General features: G+C 40.6%; 1 protein-coding gene across 1 annotated transcript in view; it reads left to right on the top strand.

Moving 5' to 3' along the window:
- The window catches only part of ABCA13 (ATP binding cassette subfamily A member 13), a 527,556-nt gene that overhangs the window by 87,294 nt on the left and 417,812 nt on the right, over nt 1-22,450 (top strand). Inside the window, 8 exon segments of the mRNA XM_023724448.1 lie at nt 6,005-6,138; nt 7,715-7,879; nt 9,547-9,746; nt 15,360-15,487; nt 16,310-16,410; nt 16,650-16,826; nt 19,720-19,922; nt 20,667-20,806. Of these exon segments, the coding sequence (XP_023580216.1) occupies nt 6,005-6,138; nt 7,715-7,879; nt 9,547-9,746; nt 15,360-15,487; nt 16,310-16,410; nt 16,650-16,826; nt 19,720-19,922; nt 20,667-20,806 (1,248 nt within the window).

The following is a 22,450-nucleotide window of genomic DNA, read 5'->3' as shown; positions in this document are numbered from 1 at the left end:
TTTGTCTGAAGAATTGGCCTTGGGAATGGTTTTAATTTTGGGCTAACAGAGAGCCCAAGGGCCCCATCTTCCAGGGTCCCTCCGCTCTCAATCAAACCATTAAGTCTGGTCTTTTTACTAGAATTTGAATTCTGCACCCCACTTTTCTCCTGCTCCATCAGAGACTCTCTGTTGTGTTCCCTGTCAGGGTTGTCATTGTAATCCACATATTCTTGACTCTGTTATGAAACAATGAATTTTAGAATCTAAGTTTTCTTTCATATATTAATAATTACTTTATAGTTTTATACTGGTGTTACTATCTATTTTTTTCTCTGCTTGCTGGAAATCTGTGGATAATTCCAGCACATTCTGAGAGCGGGAAAGTTTAGTGGTCAGAAGTCAAGATTTGAAATTAGATCGCCTGAGTTTGAATCATAGCTTAATCTAGAAATAATACCTTGTAGTTGTTAGTTGCCATCAACTCTGCTCTGACTCATGGCAAATTTATGTACAACAGAATGAAACATCAGCCTGTCCTGTGCCATCTTCATGATCATTGGTATGTTTGAGTCCAGTGTCTTGGCTATTGTGTCAATCCATCTTATTGAGGATTTCCCTCATTTTCGTTGGTCCTCTACTTTAGCAAACATGATGTCCTTTTCTAGCAAGTGATCTTTCCTGATGACATGTTCAAAGTAAGTGAGTTGTCTCACTATATTCACTTCTAAGGAAGATTCTGGTTGTATTTCTTCTAAGACTGATTTTTTTTTGTTCTTCTGGCAGTCTACAGTATATTCAATATTCTTTGCCAATACCAGAGTTCAAACGCATCAATTCTTCTGTCTTCCTTTTTTCTTTATCCAATTGTCATATGCATATGAGGAGATTGAAAAGACCATGGCTTTTCAAGAGCACCTTATTCATCAAAATAACATCTTTGCTTCTTAAAACTTTAAAGAGTTTTTTTTTTTTTTTTGCATCAGATTTGCCCAATGAAATACATCATTTGATTTCTGGACTGCTTCTTCCATCGATGTTGATTGTTGATCCAAGCAGAATGAAGTAATTGACAACTTCAGTTTCTTCTCCATTTACCATGATGCTTTTTATTGGTCCAGTTGTAAAGATTATTGTTTTCTTTACATTCAAGTGAATGTGACCTCAAGTGACTTTAAATTTAGAATGTCACCTTAGTAACTTTAAATGTTAGCTTCCTTTTCTGTAAAAAGGGGATAACAACAGAACTTGACTTATAGTGTTTCTAGAGAACAGACCTCACATAGAAAAAGTATCCTAGGGCCTAAGGCCTGGTACATCTTCAACATAAAATAAGTGTTAGTTTAAATATTAGAGTCGATCTTTTTCTTCCCCATGATGCCATGCAAAGAAAATAAGACTAGAAACTAAGAGTCTTTGTTTCTGTCCCATCTTCAGTAAATTCCTGAAGCCTTCTTTGACTTGGTTATTCTTTGTAAATGGCATGGTTGTACCTTTTCCGTAGATTTCAGACATTTAATTTAAGGATCACGTGAGACCATGCATGTGAAAATGGTTTTGCATTGCTGGGCAAGTGTAGGCACTCAGGAGATGGTTGTGAATCACCAATGTTAAAACCTTCTAGCTGCTGAGTTTCAGATAAAGGTTCACCTTGGAATTTATGTTTCAATTGCTAGGTTATACTCCCTAGAGATTCTGTCAAACCTGAGGAGTCTTGGGCTTTTATTTTGGCTGTGCCACTTTTAGATAGTGTTGCTGGGTTAATTGGGTAGCTTGTGAGTTTTATATGGTGATTCCTTCTCTTAGGGGGACATTTTCCTATGTCTTTAAATAATCTTTGGAAATATAGCTTAAAGACTCCATAGTATTTTGTTATGAATATTCCATAATTTATCCTTTTCCCTGTTGCAAGATGCTTAGCTAGTTTTCAATATTTAATCATTATAAAACTAATGCAATAAGATCATTATATATCAATTTTTCCACCACTTGTTTGTATTGTCATACTGTAGTGGGTTACATGTTGCTGTGATGCTGGAGGCTATGTGTCTTAGTCAATTAGTGCTGCTACCCAGAAATACCACAAGTGGATGGCTTTAACAAAGAGAAATTTATTTCCTCACAGTTAAAGTAGGCTAAACGTTCAAATTCAGGGCATCAGCTCCAGGGGAAGGCTTTTTCTCTCTGTCGGCCTTCTTCTCTTCAGTGTTCCCCCAGACTAGGAGCTTCTCTGTGCAGGGACCCTGGTCCAAAGGACATGCTCTGCTACCGGCACTGCTCTCTTGAGTATGAGGTCCCCAACTCTTTGCTTGCTTCCCTTTCCTTTTATCTCTTGAGAGATAAAAGGCGGTGCAGGCCACACCCCAGAGAAAACTCCCTTTACATTGGATCAGGGAGGTGACCTGGGTAAAGGTGGTGTTACAATCCCACCCTAATCCTCTTTAACATAAAATTACAATCACAAAATGGAGGCCAATCACACAATTCTGGGAATCATGGCCCAGCCAAATTGATACACACATTTTTTGGGGGAGATAATTCAAAACATGACCCTATGCCACCAGTATTTCAAATACCAGTAGGGTCACCTATGGTGGACAGGTTTCAGTGGAGCTTGCAAACTAAGAAAAACCAGGAAGAAGGATCTGGTGATCTACTTCTAAAAAAAAAAATTGACCAGTAAAAACCTTATGAATGGCAGCAGAACTTTGTCTGATATAGTGCCGGAAGATGAGGGCCTCAGGTTGGAAGTCACTGAAAATATGACTGGGGAAGAACTGTCTCCTCAAAGTAGAGTCAGCCTTAATGATTGGGATGGAGTCAAGCTTTCTGAACCTTCATTTGCTGATGTGGCACAACTCAAAAAGAAATCAAACACCTGCAAGCATCCATCAATAAATGGAACGTGCAATGTAAGTAGTATGAATCTAGGAAAATTGGAAGTTGTTAAAAATAAAACGGAATGCTTGAAGATCAATATCCTAGGCATTAGTGAGCTGAAATAGACTGGTATTGGCCATTTTGAATCAGACAATCATATGGTCTACTATGACAGGAATGACAAATTAAAGAGGAATGGCGTCACATTCATTGTCAAAAAGAACATTTCAAGATCTATCCTGAAATACAACACAGTCAGTGATAGGAAAATATCCATACACTTACAAGGAAGACCAGTTAATATGACTATTTTTCAAATTTACTCACCAACCACTAAGGCCAAAGATGAAGAAATTGAAGATTTTTACCAACTTCAGCAATCTGAAATTGATCAAACATGCAATCAAGGTGCATTGATAATTACTGTTGATTGGAATATTAAAGTTGGAAACAAAGAAGAATGATCAATACTTGGAAAATAGGGTCTTGGGGATAGAAACAGTGCCTGAGATTGCATGACAGAATTTTGCAAGACCAATGACCTATTCATTAGAAATACCTTTTTTTCACAACATTAATGGTGACTATACACATAGACTTTGCCAGATGGAATACACAGGAATCAAATTGAATACATCCGTGGAAAGAGATGATGGAAATGCTCAATATCATCAGTCAGAACAAGGCCAGGGGCCGACTGTGGAACAGACCATCAGTTGCTCATATGCAAGTTCAAGCTGAAGCTGAAGAAAATTAAAACAAATCCAGGAGAGCCAAAGTATGACCTTGAGTATATCCCACCTGAATTTAGAGACCAGCTCAAGAATAGATTTGATGTATTGAACACTAATGACTAAAGACCAGATGAGATGTCGGATGACATCAAAGACATCATACATAAAGAAAGCACAAGATCATTAAAAAGACAGGAAAGAAAGAAAAGACCAAAGTGGATGTCGGAAGAGACTCTGAAACTTTTCTTGAATAGCTAAAGCAAATGGAAGAAATGATGAAGTAAAAGAGTTGAACAGAAGATTTCAAAGGGTGACTTGAGAAGATCAAGTGAAGTATTATAATGAAATGTACAAAGGCTTGAAGATAGAAGAAGAAAAGGGAAGATCATGCTTGGCATTTCTCAGGCTGAAAGAACTGAAGGGAAAATTCAAGCCTTGAGTTGCAATATTGAAGGATTCTATGGGAAAAATATTGAAAGATGCAGGAAGCATCAAAAAAGATGGAAGGAACACACAGAGTCACTCTTGCCAAAAATAATTGGTCAATGTTCAACCATTTCAGGAAGTAGTATATGATCAAGAACCCATGGTACTGATGGAAGAAGTCCAAGCTGCACTGAAGGCACTGGCAAAAAACATAGCTCCAAGAATTGATTCAATACCGACTGAGATGTTTCAACAAACGGCTGTAACCCTGGAAGGCCCACTTGTCTGTGCTAAGAATTTTTGAAGACAGCTACCTGGCCAACCAACTGGAAGACATCCATATTTGTACCCATTCCAAAGACAGGTGATCCAACAGAATGCAGAAATTATTGAATAATATCATTAATATCACTTGCAATTAAGATTTTGCTGAAGATAAGTTTAAGAAGGTTGAACAGTACATAGAAAGAGAATTGCAAGAAATTCAAGCTGGATTCAGAAGAGGACGTGGAACGAGGGATATCATTGCTGATATCAGATGGACCTTGGCTGAAAACAGAGAATACCAAAGAATGTTTACCTGTGTTTTATTGACTATGCAATGGATAACATCTCGAAGGATAGGAATTCCAGAACACTTAATTGTGCTCATGTGGAACCTGTACATAGACCAAGGGGCAGTTGGTCGAACAGAATAACTGGTTGAAAGTCAGGAAAAGCTGGCATCAGAGTTGTATCCTTTCACCGTACTTATTCAATTTGTATGCTGAGCAAATTTTCTGAGAAGGTGGACTATATGATGAAGAACCTGGCATCAGGATTGGAGGAATACTCATTAGCAGCCTGTGATATTCAGATGACACAACCTTGCTTGCTGGAAGTGGAGGGGACTTGAAGCACTTACTGATAAAGATCAAAGATTACAGCTTTCGGGACAGATTACACTTTAACATAAAGAAAACAAAAATCCTCACAATTGGACCAATAAGCAACATCATGATAAATGGAAGAAATATTGACGTTGTCAAGGATTTTATTTTACTTGAATCTACAATCAACAACTATGTAAGCAGCAGTCATGAAATCAAAGGATGTATTGCATCGGGCATATCTGCTGCTAAAGACCTGTTTAAATTGTTAAAAAGCAAAGATATCACCTTGAGGACTAAGGTGTGCCTGACCCAAGCCATAGTATTTTCAATCACCTTGTATGCATGTGAAAGCTGGGCAATGAATAAGGAAGACTGAAGAAGAATTGATGCCTTTAAATTATGGTGTTGGTGAAGAATATTGAATATACCATGGATTGCCAGAAGATTGAACAAATCTGTCTTGAAAGAAGTACAGTCAGAGTGCTCCTTAGAAGCAAGGATGGTATGACTTGGTCTTAAGGACTTTGGACATGTTATCAGGAGGGATCAGTCCCTGGGGAAGGACATCATGCTTGGTAAAGTAGAGGGTTAGCAAAAAAGAGGAAGACCTACAAAGAGATGGCTTGACATAGTGGCTGCAATAATGAGCTCAAACATACCAACAATTGTTTGAATGGCACAGAATAGGGCAGCGTTTTGTTCTTTTGTACGTAAGGTTGCTACGAGTTGGAAATGACTCTATGGTACCTAACAACAAAAACAGCAAATACTAATTTTTGTTCATGTATCTTATTAAGTTTCTTGAGATAGATTTGTAGATGTGAAATTACTGGTTTCATTGATTTCAATTTTATAAGGCTTTTGAAATACATTATCAAATTATGCTCTAGAAACTTTACAACCGTTTATGCTAGGGAGTATGGGCCATTTCACCACACTTTTAATAGTATTGAGTACTAGCCTCTACTCTCTTTTTCTATTTGATAGCCCAAATGTCATTTAGCTTTCAATTACTTTGCTTTTAGAAACAAAGATGGCAGTTTTTCTGAATTACTTTGAACATGCCAAAATGTTAAAACAACTGACTGTATAAAACATCCTCTTACTTCGTAGAGTCGGGATACAACCTGTCCCTGAAGGATATGGTGTGGGATCCACAGGTTGTCCAGTCTGATCTGAAATCTCAATTTGGTTTTGATGAACTTCACTCAGAAAGAATCCTGAATTATTCAGCTAAACTAAAGGAGGTAACCATGTTTGATTTGTCACTGACAGTGAATGTAGAATGATATGGTACAGGGCAAGGTTGGTGGTGATAATGGGAGATGGTGGCAGACAAGAAAGTTCTCCATTAAAATCTGAGCTTTTTGAACGTAGTCAACCCCTGCTGTCACTTTTCCCCTACCTTGCATATTTTATCCCAGCACTCAAAGGCAAGTAATAGGACACTTTACTGCTCTCGGAACAAACAGTGGAAGCGGCCATGTCAGGTGAGGGGGTGAACATCTGAAGACTAATATCTGAAACATCTGAAGACTAGACATCTTCTGGACAGGAAGATAGGGCAGCAGCAGGAGCATGGGGGTCCCTATGACATGTTTTTCCAGGCAGACAGATGATTCTCTTTAAGGGCTGGAGGTTCTGGACAACAGCTAGACTTACCAGGTTTGAGACTCACTTTCCAAACTGTGCACAACATAGAGGTTGGCCAAGATGACCTCAGGACCTGGGCCCCTGCTGATATCCCTGAAGCTCTGGGAGGGATATCTACACAGTTTCCTTTTTTCCACATCAGCTCATGAGTGAGCACTTTGCCTTGGATGGCACAGGATCCAAGAACTACACATCTATCTCCCTTTGGTCCACCAACCCCTTCTGCAAACCCCACCTCCAGAGCAGAAGCTTTTCTGCTGCAGCTCTTTGGTCAGAGTTGAGCTACTGAATGTTCGAAGAAGAGCCATATTCTCCTGTTAGGGGACTCATCCCACATATAGCAGGCTAGATACTGATTCCTCTGTGAGGCCTCTGTGTGTTCCCAGTACCCAAGACTCTCCTATCTAAATGCTGTCCCTGTTTTTTGTGCGGACAGCTGCTTTTGACCCTTGAATTCGCAGGTCCCCTTCTCTCCCGTCCTCTTTATAGTTTAGTGTCCTGGGAGTCTCATTTTCCCTGTCTGAGGCTATGCCGACCCCTCCCACTGAATTTGTGGTCTTAGTCTGGGGTATGGACTGCTGGCCTGCCATCTATACACAGCCTGCTAACTCACGTGCTGGCATGGCATTGGAAAAAACTGGTCCACCGGGTAGGGATCATGCTTGGCTAAGATAAGCAGTTTCTTACTTCATGTCTCATGCCTGGCCACCTTCACAGAATTTTATTTACCACCGCATCCTGTAGGACTTAAAATTGTTCCAGGAAACTCAGTTTGAGAACTCCCAATTCCATCTATTTTTGATATTTAGAGAAGAAATTGTTCCAGGCAAAGCAACTTTGTTACCACAGAGTATCAATTAAACCCAGTTAGCCCATGCTTGCTTTTGGCACAAGTGTGAGGATGAACAATATTTGATATCCTGCCCTAGTCATTGATCCTGAGAAGTAGCTGCTCCTGTTGATTCTGGACTATCCTGAAAAATGTAATTCATTTTCTTCCTTTCTTCAAGGTAAACTTACATAAACCTCATAAGCAACAATTCTCATCCATCATCCTGTTACTTCTTCAGCTAAGCAAAATTTACTTCTGTAAGATTATGGAATTCTTCTTAGAAGAGAACTGTTCTAGAAAATGGCTTCACTTGTACATATTTTCCATACTGTTGCCAGATTCCCACAGACAGGTCGTTAGAGCGGATGGTGTGTTCAGTCTTGTCCAGCACATCAGAAGATGAAACTGTTGGAGAGGGTCACCCTGGAGACTGTGATCCCAAGTGGTCAGAAGCCAAAGACTATCTTGTCCATGCTGTCAACTGGCTCCAAGTCTACAAACAGGTATTATGCAATATGAGGGCCATTCTTTCCCCATTTGTGCTATTCTAAGAATGCTCAAATCCACTCACGTTTTCCCACATCTTTCAACTGTTGGTTTATATGTCCTTCCCAGGAAAGGCCTGAGGATTCCCACATCCTGGTTATGTACAACTTCTACCATGTGCACAACACCAGGTCGCAACTCATAAGGCCCTCAGTATTAACTTGGCTAAAAAGCCCATCTTGGTCTGCTGGAAGACTTTGGCTTACAAAGATAACCTGGCTTCTCAGAGGTTCCTAACACCACAATCTATTATTGATATGTGAGATTTCCAACAGGGCTATTTTGATGCTGGTATTTTGGCATCCCTGCATAATTTTGAGTACTTATTTGACTTTTCCTCACTTCAGTATTGACAAGAAGCACTGTGCACCACCAGTGACATGATTTCAAGGTGAATAATGAGGTGGTTATGGTTAGTTTTCATCAGAAGTGCTTTTTTGATGCAAAGTGCCCGCAAAGCACCTGCCGATCCTACAGTGATTATTACTGATGACCTCAGAAGTCCATGCTGGCCATGGCTAGTTCAAAACTTTCAGTTTTGGGAGAGGCTGTGGAGAAGGATAGAAGTAGATGCCTGTGTGACAGTTACTTCCCGTTCGCGTTATGAAGCATCACATTTCCCATTGCAAAGAACATACCTCTCCAACTTTTCTTTCCTAATACGTGTCGCTGGTAAAGGTCATAATCTCAAACAATGGAGAAAACACTGTTAAAAAAAAGAAGATATCATTGTAAACTAGGAGCCCTGGTGGAGCAGTGGTTAAGCACTTGGCTGCTAACTGAAACATCTATGGTTTGAACCCACCAGCTGCTCCGCAAAGAAAAAGACCTGGTGATCTACTCCCATAAACATTTCATCCTAGGAAACCCTATAGGGCAGTTCTACTCTTTCATATAGGGTCACTTAGAATTAAAATTGACCAACAGTGCACAGCAGCAACATTGTAATCTTGGTAGCACTTAAATTTATCTGGCAATAAAACGATCAAGTGATGGCATTAATGTGACCAGCATCGAAAAGCTTGTGTGGATGCCTTTTGCTTCATACATTATCTAAGTAACTTACATTCATGGTTAAGTAAGGATTATTTAGCACACTCAAATGCTTATCATGCATTTCACTGTGACATATTGTTTGGGCATTACCGATCTAGTTTGGTGTAAATATTGATGATAAACTGTAATACGAATTGCCTTTAATGTCATCATCCTCAAGTCCTTGACATAAAATGGTATTTAGTAATGATGTATTAATTAGAATATATATTTAAAGTATATTAATATATTTCTACTCTCCTAAACATGTCAGCATGCTCTAGTTGCTTAGTTTTTAAATAGTAATTTATTTCTTAAAGAATTTATGTTGTTGCCTTCTCTTTTGGGAATGGTAATCAGGGAAGGAAAAAGGGCAATAAGGACAAATTAACAAGTTACATGCATACATTGTTGCAATTTAAAATCTTTAACTTCTGAATAGAAGCTAACTCATAACACAATTATAACAGAATTATAATCTGCCAGCAAAATAAAAATTGAATGTGGTCTAGCATGAATTTCTTAACTAATTACTGTGCTTTTAAATTTATTATTATTAGTGATAATAGTTTTGTTTCTAAATTTGCAGGTGCTTGATCAGTGGCAAAGGGGTAACCTGCTTAAGAAGATATTCGCAGGGACTGGGCAAAGCCTGGAGACCCTCAGGGATCAGTTTGAGGTGGAGAGCCAGCCTTGGAAGGTGGCAGAAGCTTTGCACTCTCTGCTTCTCCTTCTGAATGACAGCTTGGCAGCAGATGGCCCAATAGACAACTATAAATCTTCAAAGATGTAAATCACGTTTTCCTGTTTTCTTATTTATTAGACTTGTTGTTGTTAGGTGCCATTGACTGGTTATGACTCATAGCGACCCTGTGTACAACAGAACGAAACACTGCCCGGTCCTGTACCATCCTCACAATCATTGTTATGCTCGAGCCCATTGTTGCAGCCACTGTGTCAATCCATCTCATTGAGGGTCTTCCTCTTTTTTGCTGACCTTCTGCTTTACCAAGCATGATGTCATTCTCCAGAGACTGGTCCTTCCTGGTAGTAATTCCAAAGACTATGTCTTGCCATCCTCACTTCTAAGGAGCGTTCTGGCTGTACTTCTTCCAAGACAGATTTGTTTGCTCTTCTGATAGTCCATGGGGTATTCAATATTCTTTGCCAACACCATAATTCAAAAGCATCAGTCCTTCTTTAGTCTTCCTGATTCACTGTCCAGCTTTTGCATGCATATGAGGCCATTGAAAACACAGTGGCTTGGCTCAGGCGCATCTTACTCCTTAAGGTGACATCTTTGCTTTTTGACAATTCAAACAGGTTCTTTGCAGCAGATTTGCCCAATGCAATATGTTAGACTAGATAACCCTAAATTTTAAAGACTGCATGATGGTGCTTTTAGAAATGAATTCTGTAAAACGACACCTAGACATTTAATTCCTAGTTAGCAAGTAGAAAATCCAATACTTTTATCGTGGGCCATCACCATGATAGTAACTATTTTCGGCAATCCTGATGCCTGTTTAGATGCTAAAAACAATCTAAAGGGGGAATGATAGTTGAGAAGTTGCCAACTTCCTGGATTTAAGGTTGTATGCCTTTGGTATTTGTTTAAAAGTGAACAATAATATTTTAGAAGTACTTTCATATAAGGAACTGCCTGTTCTCATATTTATTTTAAAATTAGTATAGATGCTATTTTTACATGAGGTCCAGAAATATTTTGGAAGTGGGAAAAAGTGGATTTTGTTCATTTTTAAGATAACCAAAATCTATTCACCAAAATGACAATGCTGTTACAACATTAGAATCTTTTTCTCCAGTAGTTGTGGGAATTTGTTGTAACTTGGTAAATTTTATTACCTTCCTGAAGTTAAGGAACTCCTTGGAAGAGAGCAATAAGATTTCTCAAAAGGGTTTATTCAACCCACAGATCACAGAAACTGTTTTTCATTCTGTACATTGAAGAGAGCATTGTGATGTCAAAATTTTATGGGGCCCCTTTTTTTATGATATAACAAAGAGCAACTGTAAACATTTGCAACCTTTCCAAATTTTCCGGAACCAAGTTAGGAAACAGGATCTTGCTTTTGAAAATCCTGTTTCCTAACTTTTATGTCAGTGGGTGCTGGCGATCAGTGGAGGCAACCACAGAGTTCCCATCAGGCCATCAGCAGCTGTAGGAAGACGGATATGGGACACAACCAGGGGTCCCTTGAAACAGCTAGACTTTCCTGCTGGTCTGCTTGGGTTACTATTTTAAAACTTTTAAAATTAAGTCTCTGCCTTTTTAATGCATATTAATAGAGACACTATGTTATGTCACTTTAATTTTCCTAAAACTGTCAAATATCCTCTCTCATTTTGCCCAGGGTCCTGTGCCTGCTCCCTGTCAGACAAGAGGAGAGAGAACACTAGGAAATCCTGCCTGGCTGTTATTTCATAAAGTGGTTGTTGGATGCCATCAAGTTGATTTTGACTCATAGTGATCCCATGACTGAGTAGAGCTGGCTCATAGGGTTTTCTAGGCATTTAAAGTGCTTGGCTGCTCATTGAAAGGCTGACGGTTTGAATCCACCAGCTGCTCCACAGGAGAAAAGACCTGGCTATCTACTCTCGGAAAGATTACAGCCTAGGAAACCCTATGAAGCAGTTCTACTCTGTCCTATAGGGTGAGACAGAGTATAGGAGTTGGAATAGACTTGACAGCATACACCAACAACAACAACAAATCTTTACAGGAACAGATTGCTAGATCTTTCTTCCACAGAGCTGCTGGATGGGTTAAAATCGCCAACCTCTTGGTTAGCAGCCGAGCACGTAACTGTTGTGCAACCAGGGCCCCTCATAGAGGGATTAAGAAAGTGAAATACTAAACCCGCCCTAAGAACTCAGGCTTGAATAGCCCTAACTTTTCCCTGATCCCATACGAAATTTCCACACACACTTCAGGGTCACAAAGATGAGGGCTCAAATGTGGCTTTGTGACCCATCTGCTATGTGCGGGGTGTATGATTGAGTTTTGAGCCCCCATTTCTCCTTCCAGGGCCTTTCATTCTAGGTAATAGCAAAGCTGCCTCCCAGTGGCTGTCTGGGTAACAAGCAACTGTGTCACCTGTGCTGCTCTGGGCCCTCAGCTCGTCTCCCTAGGCCCTCCTCATTAGCGATAACATCACTAGATGACCTCTAAGGTGCTTGCTTTCTAGTTAGAAACCTCTGTTTGCTGGAGGTCTGGTGCAGAATTCAATGGCCCTGTTCTTGATCTGTAAAGAGGAGATGATTCTGCTCACTTTGTTAGGTTGTTACATGGGTCACCAGAGAGAATCCTTGAGTTGAGAATGCCCCACATTTAGTGGACACTCAGAAACACTGGCTGGTAAATATTCCACTGACACTGGTTTATCTCACTTTTGAAACTCTCCCTCCACCTCTCCATCTTTCTTTTTACAATTCCCTGATTTTCATACACAGGTTTCCCTTCAGACATACGTGTAAGATGCTGCCATCCATTTTGTTGATTCTATTCTTTTTGAGGTATAAAAACCATTGCCATCAAGTCAATTCCAACTCATAGCAATCCTATAGAACAGAGTAGAACTGCCCCATAGAGTTTCCAAGGAGCACCTGGTGGATTCAAACTGCCAACCTTTTGGTTAGCAGCTGTAGCACTTAACCACTAAGCCACCAGGGTTTCTTTTTGGTTAGGCTTTTTGTTTTCTCCTTTCATATTGAGTCATGAGTCCCCTCCCAGCAGGTGTAATTTGTGTGTGTGTGTGAGGTTATGGTTAAAATCCAGATTGCCTTGTTCTCTATGCTGTGCACTTTGTTATCTACAAAGGTAAGGCTCACAGCTGTCTTCCCTGTTTCGTCTTGAGGGCTTTCTTCTCCACCTTAGTGTTTTTCATTGTTGCTGTTTCTGTTACATCTGCTGCCCTTTCTATTACATCTTTTCCAGAGTTTTATCCTTGTTTCTTCTCTTCAGCTTAAACCCCTCCATTAAATCTGATAGACACCTGCCTTCAACCTTCTTCTCATCTTTATAAGACTCACGGTCACCCTCAGCAGGAGACTGTAAATCTGTTATCACCTCTGGTCCAGGAAATCACAGCTCCTTATTTTCTACCCTATCTCTATAGTTAATTGTTCACTTATTTTTTCTCTTCCTAAGTCACAGCGTTCAACCAGAAAAAAAAAAAAAAAAAGAGAAGAAGCTATCGCAAGACCCTGTCTTTCAGTTTCCTACTGAGGACCCCAATTTCATTGCTTTCTCATGGTATTATTTTTTTCCTTAACATTTTAATTGGGGATGGCTGATGCTCTTCATCCAGGCTTAGCCTCAGGCTCAGGTAGATGCGTGTAACCTGATGAGGCAAGACTCAGAGGGCTGCTCTAGGCCCTTCAGCAAAGATTTACCCTTCAACACTGTGTGCTCACTGCAAAGCATCTATTCACAGACTCCCTAGTGTCCCCTGGCAGTCCAATGTCCTAACTTCTCCTAGCCTTTTGTTCTAGGTAATAGCAAAGCTGCCTCCCTGTGGCTGTCTGGGTAACAAGCAACTGTGTCACCTGTGCCTCTCTGGGCCCTCAGCTCGTCTCCCTAGACCTCCTCATTAGCGATAACATCACTAGATGGCCTCTAAGGTGCTTGCTTTCTAGTTAGAAACCTCTGTCTGCTGGTCTGGTGCAGAATTCAATGGCCCTGTTCTTCATCTGTAAAGAGGAGATGATTCTGCTCACTTTGTTAGGCTGTTACGTGGGTCACCAGCGAGAATCCTTGTGTCGAGAATCCTCCTCATAGCTTGAAGAGGCTAGGCAGGCCAGGCCCAGGTTCCAAGCACGTAATATATATATTTTTTTCTTTGGGGAGGAAGAATAAAAGTATAGCCATCTCTTCCCACTTTTCTGTTTGTTTCCAAGAGCGTCTCCACTTCTTTCTCAATGTAACTCAGAGAGTTAGGGGAAGAGTGCCCTAACCTCATTTTACCCTGTCAAAGGTCCCTCTCAAGAAATCACCCTTCTGCTTTTGGACAAGAGGGAGGTGGTGGAGTCTGCTCAGCACCAGAAAGCCTAAGTATGCAAAGGTAATGGAGTAGTAACTCTGTCTGGTAGGAGGATAGCATGGGAATGGGAGCAAACTCCCACTGGCCCTATCTGTAAAGAGCAATGTAGACAAGACTCCATTCCTTCTCTATGTGGCTTCTGAAGTGGTCAGACCCATAAGCACACTAGCTACAGAATAGTAGCAACTATTGATCTAGCTTGCCTTTAACCCAGGACTATTGAGATGCTATAAAGAGACCTATCAAGGTGGCAGAAAGGTCCCAATGGAGCCAGGAGCTCAAATTCTCTGTGACATGACTCCGTCAGTCAGGCATTTTGGTTGGGCTCCTGTAGCAACATCTCTGTCTGTTTTTGTCTACCTTTAACTTCTTTTTCCTGGATTGAAGATTCTAAGCACTTGCCACAAAGACTTAGAGATTCCAGACTCCTTGCTCTGGGATAATTCTGCCGTCCACGGTGGAAGCTACATCTTTATCTTCAAGTCTCCAACATTTAGTTCTCAGTTCAGTTCCTTTTCTTTCCCAGAGTTATTTTATTCCCAGCTAATCTTCTGGTTGTTTCCTCACCCTGTCCAGTAACACATCATCCTCCTGAATAGGCTGGAGCCTAGAGAAGGAGTCCCTCAAGGCCTTTGCCTCTTTCTCCTCAGTGGACATTCAGGCAGGAAGGTAGCGATAGCTCCCACACGGCAGTCCTTGAGATGGCTTCCTGGAAACTTTTCTGCGTGGCTTGCAAGGTGAACTACTTGAAAGTATAGTCTTGAAAAATGGCACCAGGTTGGAATCTCCTTCTGCATCCACAAGATGTCTGGACTCTGTTTGCCTAATGCTTCAGGAAATAGCAATGTCAAGTTGCCTGGCTACTTGTCCTACCTTTGGCCTTTGAGAATCTTACAAAAGTTGCTAATTGGCCCTAATGAGGACCACTTGGAGGGCACTGCACTCCACCACACAGTGGCTCAACATTCTGAAAATTTACTGAAATTATTTGTCTATGCCTGATAACTGGAGCTGCAAGGCATATGTTTTTAAATCTAACCTGGAACTTTCTCCTAACCCTCACATCTTTTACACCCTACTAGAAAAATACTTTCCTGCTTTGGGGTAAAGGAGAAAGTTTAATCCATATTCAGGACCTAAAATTACCCCAGAGTCAGCCGATTCTAAGCAGTGCCATTTGTCAAGAACCTGGTTATATGCATCTGATGAAGTGAACTTTCAGTCTCTGAGCACACTTCCAAAAGCAATGAACTCTTTTCTTATGAGCAGAATTTTTATTTCCCTGGGTGGCACATTGGACTGCTCTCCATCTGGGTTTATTTCTTTGTCTTTGTCCCAGATTCCTGCATCTGCTGAAGTTGCAGAGAGCATTGAGAGTGCTGCCTCCGTGGCCCGCTCTGCAGAGGTTGCTTCAGCTGGACAGCGCTCTCCGGAAAGCCATCGCCCAGAATTTACATTTCGTCCAAGGTAAACCGGCTCTAGTGTTATTTGTCACTGACTCACTGAGAGCAAGTGAGAAATTTATGCGGAAACTGACCTGAAGCTGCCTGACAGCTTTGTAAAGTTTGGAGACAAAGTATGCTGATAATCTATACATATTTATGCTCTAATCAGAGACTTTCTGAGATATTTCAAATATGCCACAGCAACAGTAAGTAAAGAATGTTGCCACAGTGAAGGATGCATTCTTCTGTGCTACATGATCCTTCAGTGTAGGGTTAGCAGGGGGCTTACAAGGACTGGGGTTTGAGTTTTACATTCACACCATCATCCACGCTTCTCAGGCTGGGAAGGGGCCAACACGCATTGCTTGAAATCATCCTTTTTCTGGTTTCCCCCCGTCTGCTCCTTGGCATCTGGAGGGAGGGACGCTTTTCTCCTGGGTTTACAGAATGCTCTCCTTTGAGCTGCCATTGACTGTGGTGGGTGTTTTTCTTTCTGTTCTCCTCCAAGGTGGTCACTAGCAAGTTTGTACTTTTGCCCAAGTGAACGAAGGCTTTCTGTCTTCTCCTGTGGAGAGAGAATAAATGACAGGGATGTTGGTTTTGAAGGAAAACTCTCCAGCAACTAAGACTCCATAGTCAGGACTCTTTAGAAAAGATAAAATGGTATTGAAATGTCTTTTCCTAGTTTTCCTCTCTAAGGAAGATAATAAGCTATATGAAAACAGTTTAAGTGTACTATAATATATTTTCAGAATTCAGTTGATTGATTCACAGCCAGGGGCATCAGTCAAGCTTGGAACAGCTTCCATTAGGTGAATAGCACATCTGTTTGTCAATCTTACAGAAGTCTTCATTCGCCTGGAGACATCAGCTAACTCTTCTAAACTGGATGGATCTGACCCATTGAAACTGGAAATGGACATGGTCTTTTGGGAGTTAAAGCAGGTAAACCACAGCAAAAGATCATAAATAAGCAATTTTTATAAAATATTCAAGAAACTCATACAATATTCAGTTTTGCTCCTGTTGTGAATTGTGCTAACAAAATAAAGAGAACAATAGGCAGGGTTTTGAAGAAATTCATGTTTTGTTTTTAAGTTTTTATTGTTGCTTATCTCTATATTCCTTGGAGAGCATACCTAAGTCTAAATGTTATCCCCTTCCTGCCCACATTAATCTTTTAGATATTGAAGAATAATGCAACCATTATGTGCCTAAATGGACACTTGTCTGAGAAGGAAGCCCTTCTTCGTCCTCAGAATTCCAGAGTTTGGGAGACCTTCATGGGACTGCTGTGCCAACAGAACTCCTCCAACTTGACCAATATTTTAAATAAGCTAATTAGTTCGGTAGAGGACATTGTAAGTATTACACCATCTGATCTCTTCCAAGAGTACCAATGAACTCATTTTTAAGGTTAATATGCCCATATTTAACCTTGAATTTTGACAAGGGAAGTATGGATATCACTTGTACACTTACAGAAAAGTGGCAGATGGAATCCCATCTGCTCTTCAGTCCCATCCCTTTTGTTTAACTGCTGTGGGAGGTTGTGTGCCCCCTACCCTACCCACATCTGCATTGACATAAAACTGATGCCCCTCAAACTTTTGAAACATGCCTGGGCTGGGGAGGTCACTATGCTTCCCTGTCCTGCTCCATGTCTATTGCATGCACTAGAAAGAGTGGAGGAATATCTTTGGGGATCAATCAACTTGTAGCAAAACTGTGGCTTCTGGTGGTAACAGACATTAAAAGCCATGTTCCTTGAGTGTCGTTGCTCAGGGTACATGGCTGTCCTTGCTGAGCACTCAAGTAGCACTGCAGGATGTTGAGCAATTTGTTAGTAAACATTATTATGTCAAGTTGAGCCCATATTTTCTTACTAAGCACTAAAAATCATAGCAACATTCACATTTTTGTAGTTCATTTTTTCTTTCAGAATTCTTTCCTTTTTGTCTTTTTCCTTATATATCATGCTACTCCAGAAAAAAAAAAAATTTAACTGAAACAAAACCAAAACCAGTAAGGTAATAAAACCAGTGACATATAAACTATGTCATGGCAAAAAAGAAACAAAAAACAAAAATTGAGGCCATAATGTATACATAGTTTAATACTGTCAACACTTTCTCAGTACCTACTTTGTGCTGGGTGCATGGCATGCTGAAGAGGATATCAACAGAAAGAAGTTGTGTTCTACCAGAGAAGGGCAGATACCCATGAGTGCATGGGTGCTTAGTGTTTGGAAATGAGCTGATGAGACTTAGAAGAGCTGTAAGATTTGTAAGATTTGGATCCACCACCCCGTCTCTCAGTTTGTCATATGATGGTGGCTTTTGTGTTGCTGAGATGCTGGAAGCTATGCAACCAGTATTTCAAATACTAGTGGGTTCACCCATGGTGGACAGGTCTCAGTGGAGCTTTCAGACTAAGACAGACTAGGAAGAAAAGCCTGGTGATCTACTTCTGAAAATTTGTCAGTGAAAACCCTACGGATCACAACAGAACATTTTTCTCCTGGCTTGTTTTGAACACAGTATCAGGAGGGATCAATTGCTGGAGGAGGATATCATGTTTGGTGAAGGAGAGGACCAACGAGGGTGATGGAGACCCTCAGTGAGATGGATTGGCACAGTAGCCACAATGGTGGTTTTGAACACTTCGGCAATCGTCAGGATGGCACAGGACTGGGCAACATTTTATTCTGTTGTACTTGAGGTCACCATGAGTCGAAGCTGACTCAATGGCAGCTGTCTATCTCTGTTGGTAGTTTAAGGTTTGGATGCAAAGAGAAGTTGGAGAAAGACTCTAGGCAGTGGGAAAAGTGTATGTGACAGCAGGCATGCAAGCTTGAAAAACTAATACCTGTTTGTACATTTGCTTTTCTGCTATTGGGTTATAAGCTCTTTCCTGGCAGAGAGCCCATTGCAAATGTCTTTGTATCTATGAGGCTAACACATTGTGCCCAGACAGAGGAGGAACTCAGTAGTATCTGCCACTGGCAATGAGAATATTTACAGGCTTCACATACAAGAGATAACCTCTCTGATGCTGTTTAGGTTATTTATCACTGCCTAACAGACCACGCCAAAGCTCAGTGGCTTAAACAATATCGTTTTATTATCTCTCATGACTCTGTGGGTTGACTGGGCTCAGCTGGACCACTCTTCTGGTGGTCTGACCTGGCATCTCTTGTGTAGTTGCAGTCAGATGGCAGGTGTGCTGGAGTCTCTGAATGCTCATCTGAGGCACTGGGATGACTGGACTGCTTTCTTTCTATCTAGTCTTCTCTAGCAGGGTAGCTAGATTTCTTACATGCAAGTTCAGGAATCCCAAAAACAAGCAAAAGGAAGGAAGTGGGAGCTGCCAATCCTCAGAAAACTAAGACTGGGACTTCTGATGCATTTCATGGGTTAATGTGCGTCATAGTCCTGCCTAGACTAATTGTGGGAGGGGATTACCAAGAGTATAAGTGTAATTGGGGCCGTTTGGGGAGACTAGCTAACACAGATGAGTATGATATTTGGGTCTTGTCATAGATTGAATTGTGTCTCACAAAAATATATGACAACTTGGTTAGGCCATGATTTCTACTATTGTGTGGTTGTCCTCCATTTTGTGATTGTAATTTTATGTTAAAGAGGATTACGGTGGGATTGTAACGCCCTTACTAAGGTCACATCCCTGATCCAATGTAAAGAGAGTTTCCCTGGGGTGTGGACTGCACCACCTTTATCTTACAAGAGATAAAAGGAAAGGGAAGCAAGCAGAGAGTTGGGGACCTCGTACTACCAAGAAAGCAGTGCCAGGAGCAGAGCATGTCCTTTGGACCCGGGGTTCCTGTGTGGAGAAGCTCCCAGTCCAAGAAGATTGATGACAAGGACTTTCCTCCAGAGCAGACAGAGAAAGCCTTCCCCTGGAGCTGACACCCTGAATTTGGACTTCTAGCCCACTAGACTGTGAGAGAATAAATTTCTCTTTGTTAAAGCCATCCACTTGTGGTATTTCTGTTATAGCAGCGCTAGATAACTAAGACAGGTCCCATTCTACTTTATTATTGGATAACATCTTATTGAATAAAAATCAAAGTCTAGAACTATGATTTAGGTGATCATAATCCCATAGGGCATGGTCTTTGATGCGTAGTTTAAGTGGACTCCTTGTTAAGTGAGGTAGATAAAGACGGCATCTCAAGTACTCACAATTTAAGTTTTTTATTTTTTATAAGTCATGTTCTCTTTTTCTGTTAAGGATCGTATTTTACAAGAGGTCATTACTGGACACACAGATATGCCAGTTTCTATGACTGAAGAATTTCTGGGCTGGCCAGAAGTTCAGGCACAACTCTCAGAAGTGAGCCTTTCCTGTACTAGGGTCTTCCAGCTGCTGGGAGCTCATGCCATGTCTGGGAATGAGGTCAGAGCTGATTGTAAGGACCAGCTTATTTCCACAGTGTGAGTATGTGCTTGATGGAAAAACTTATAAGTAATTAGAAATTAAAATGATTTCAGCTACCCCTTCCACTGAAATGATAAATCAATGTAGTATATTCTATTTCTAATGAATAGAAGATTGTTTTTAATTTTTTTAATTTTAAGAAGACTAACCTCTTTGGTACTATTAGAAAACATCCACAAACTATTAAACATTAAACAGCTTTTTTAAAAGTTTAACCATTGGCTTAACTTTCGTGAGAAGTTTAGGATTCCTGTTTTTGTCTAAGGTGAGATCGTGACTGAGGTTCTTATGTACCATGTCCGGGTGTTAACTACCAATGGGAGGATTCTCTTTGGAGATTTCTTCTTCAGAAAATTTGACTTGTTTCTATTTTATGGTGCTGTGAATTGATGTGTGATCAACTTTCATTTTCCTTGACTGCTGTGAAGTTCACAGTGACCTATTTACATGAACATTTAAGGGATACATTTTTGCCTCGGTTTCAAAACTCATTTCATTTTATATCCTTTATTTTTCCACTTTTTTCTCATAAATAGTTTTCCTTCATTTTTCAAATCAGGTTGGAGTGTTCATAAACAAACAAATAAATATTAAGAGAACTATTTCAAAGAGTCTAAATTCCTACATAAGTGGAATCCCCAGCATTTTCATATATTTGTATTTTGAAGAATGTATAATGGTCTGTCATCTGGAAAATCATTATTCAATTTTAGTTTCTCTTGGATTCTTTTTGATTGCAGAATATTTCATACACTTGAAAAAGTACAGTTTTCTCTGAGACAAACAGGCTACTGGAAAGCTTTCATAGGACTTATCAGGAAGACTTGTGAAGTGGCTAGAAATGTGAATGAGCAAGAAAGTTTCCACAGCAGCCAGTTCAGTAAGTCAGTAGTTTTAACTATAAGAATGTGAGTGTTTCTCTATCTTCATAAGAGACCATCCTATTTAATAAAGAGGAGTTTAAAATGGGGAGCTCTCCAAGTACAAGTGGCCATTGTGATTACTGCATTCAGTTTACTCCCAGCAATTATGACAAGACTTACCAAAAGTCCTGCTTTGACCAGGCCAGGTTGTCCCAGCACAGTTTCTAACAAAGACCTCTTTCACTCTCAAAACTGTCCTGGTTGGCATGATAGATAATTGTATGTGTAGTCTAACCATGACCCTAGCCACAAGAGTCCAGAGTTATGGCAACTGGGGCCCTCTCACTTCACTGAGGTCCGCCCTGCACCCTGGGGAAGATGCTTCATGTACAGTATATGCTCCCCTCTTGCCTTGTCAGCTTCCAAAAACCAAAAATTTCACAAAATGTGAATTTTATAAATCTGCAATTGCATGATTCACAGGAGTCACCCTGTTCCCCTAGAGGCCCTTTTTGAGAAGATGATGGCAGAGTGATACTTGCATTTCTGACTCTCTGTCCTCTTCTTGGTTCGGAGCTGGTTGTATCTTTCCATCTGTCCTCGGGGATCAGGCTCAGCCCTCGTTTTCTGGTATGTCCTGTCCTCCCTTGTGGTGGGCTTATCAGCTTCTCCTTAGAACACCTGTATCCTGAGAATGAGAAAGAGTTTCTTGTTCCTGTTTTTGTGGCGACGTCCACCTGGACTTCTTTCCTTCTTTCTTCCTCACAGAGGTAACAATAACAACAAATGTCAAGCTGCTGCTTTTAGAGGCTGCCAGAAAATTCCCCTCTCTGTGGCTCTCAGTATCAAAACTATCTTTCACAAGACAGGCCCTGCGAGTTTACCAGAGGTTACCTTATGAAGCTTGACACTTGTGTATACAGCAGTGCTGGGGGGCTCTGCAGCTTCTTCAGAGAGTGGGGTGCTCAGCCCTACACTTTCTTTCCTTCTCTACCTTTTTATTCTTTTTATCATTTATGATTCCCACTTCTGACTGTTTCTAGAAACATAAACTACGAAGAGTGACACTGAATATCAGCGAGAGGCCTGGGGTTCAGCGTCTCCATAATACTGACAATCACAAACATTTGTTGTGTTTTATATGAATCATCTAATTCAATCCTCATGTCAACCAGTGAGTTAGGTACCATTACTACTTCATTTTCTGAGATTGAACCTGATTTGAGAAAATTGAAGTTCAAAAAGATTATATTCCTGGCCTAGGTCACGAAACTATTGTGTTAAAGTCAAGAATAGAAATCCAGAAAGTCTCACTCTATCGGCTGCAGGCTTGCTTAACTGCTCTACTTCCCTTGGGACTGATCCTCGCTAGGGGCTTAACTCTGCCCAAAGACTTGCTTCAGTTTATTTCACTCATATTGTCAAAGGACTGAGTTTTGTTGATTCTATTTCACATATCCTTCCTATTTCATTAATTTTTCCTTCTATTTTCATGATTCCCTTCCTTTTACTACCTTGGCTTAATTGCTGTTCTTTTTCTAGCTTCTTGATTTTCAGATGTTTTTCTTTTTTTTTTTTTAATATTTTATTGTACTTCGGGTGAAGGCTTACAGAACAGATAGTTTCTCATGTAACAGTAACACACATGCTGTTTTATGACA

Source organism: Trichechus manatus, unplaced genomic scaffold, assembly GCF_000243295.1.
Source record: "Trichechus manatus latirostris isolate Lorelei unplaced genomic scaffold, TriManLat1.0 scaffold00247, whole genome shotgun sequence".
Lineage (NCBI taxonomy): Eukaryota > Metazoa > Chordata > Mammalia > Sirenia > Trichechidae > Trichechus > Trichechus manatus.
Note: the sequence above shows the minus strand (reverse complement) of the source record. Positions and strands in the feature narration are given on the sequence as shown.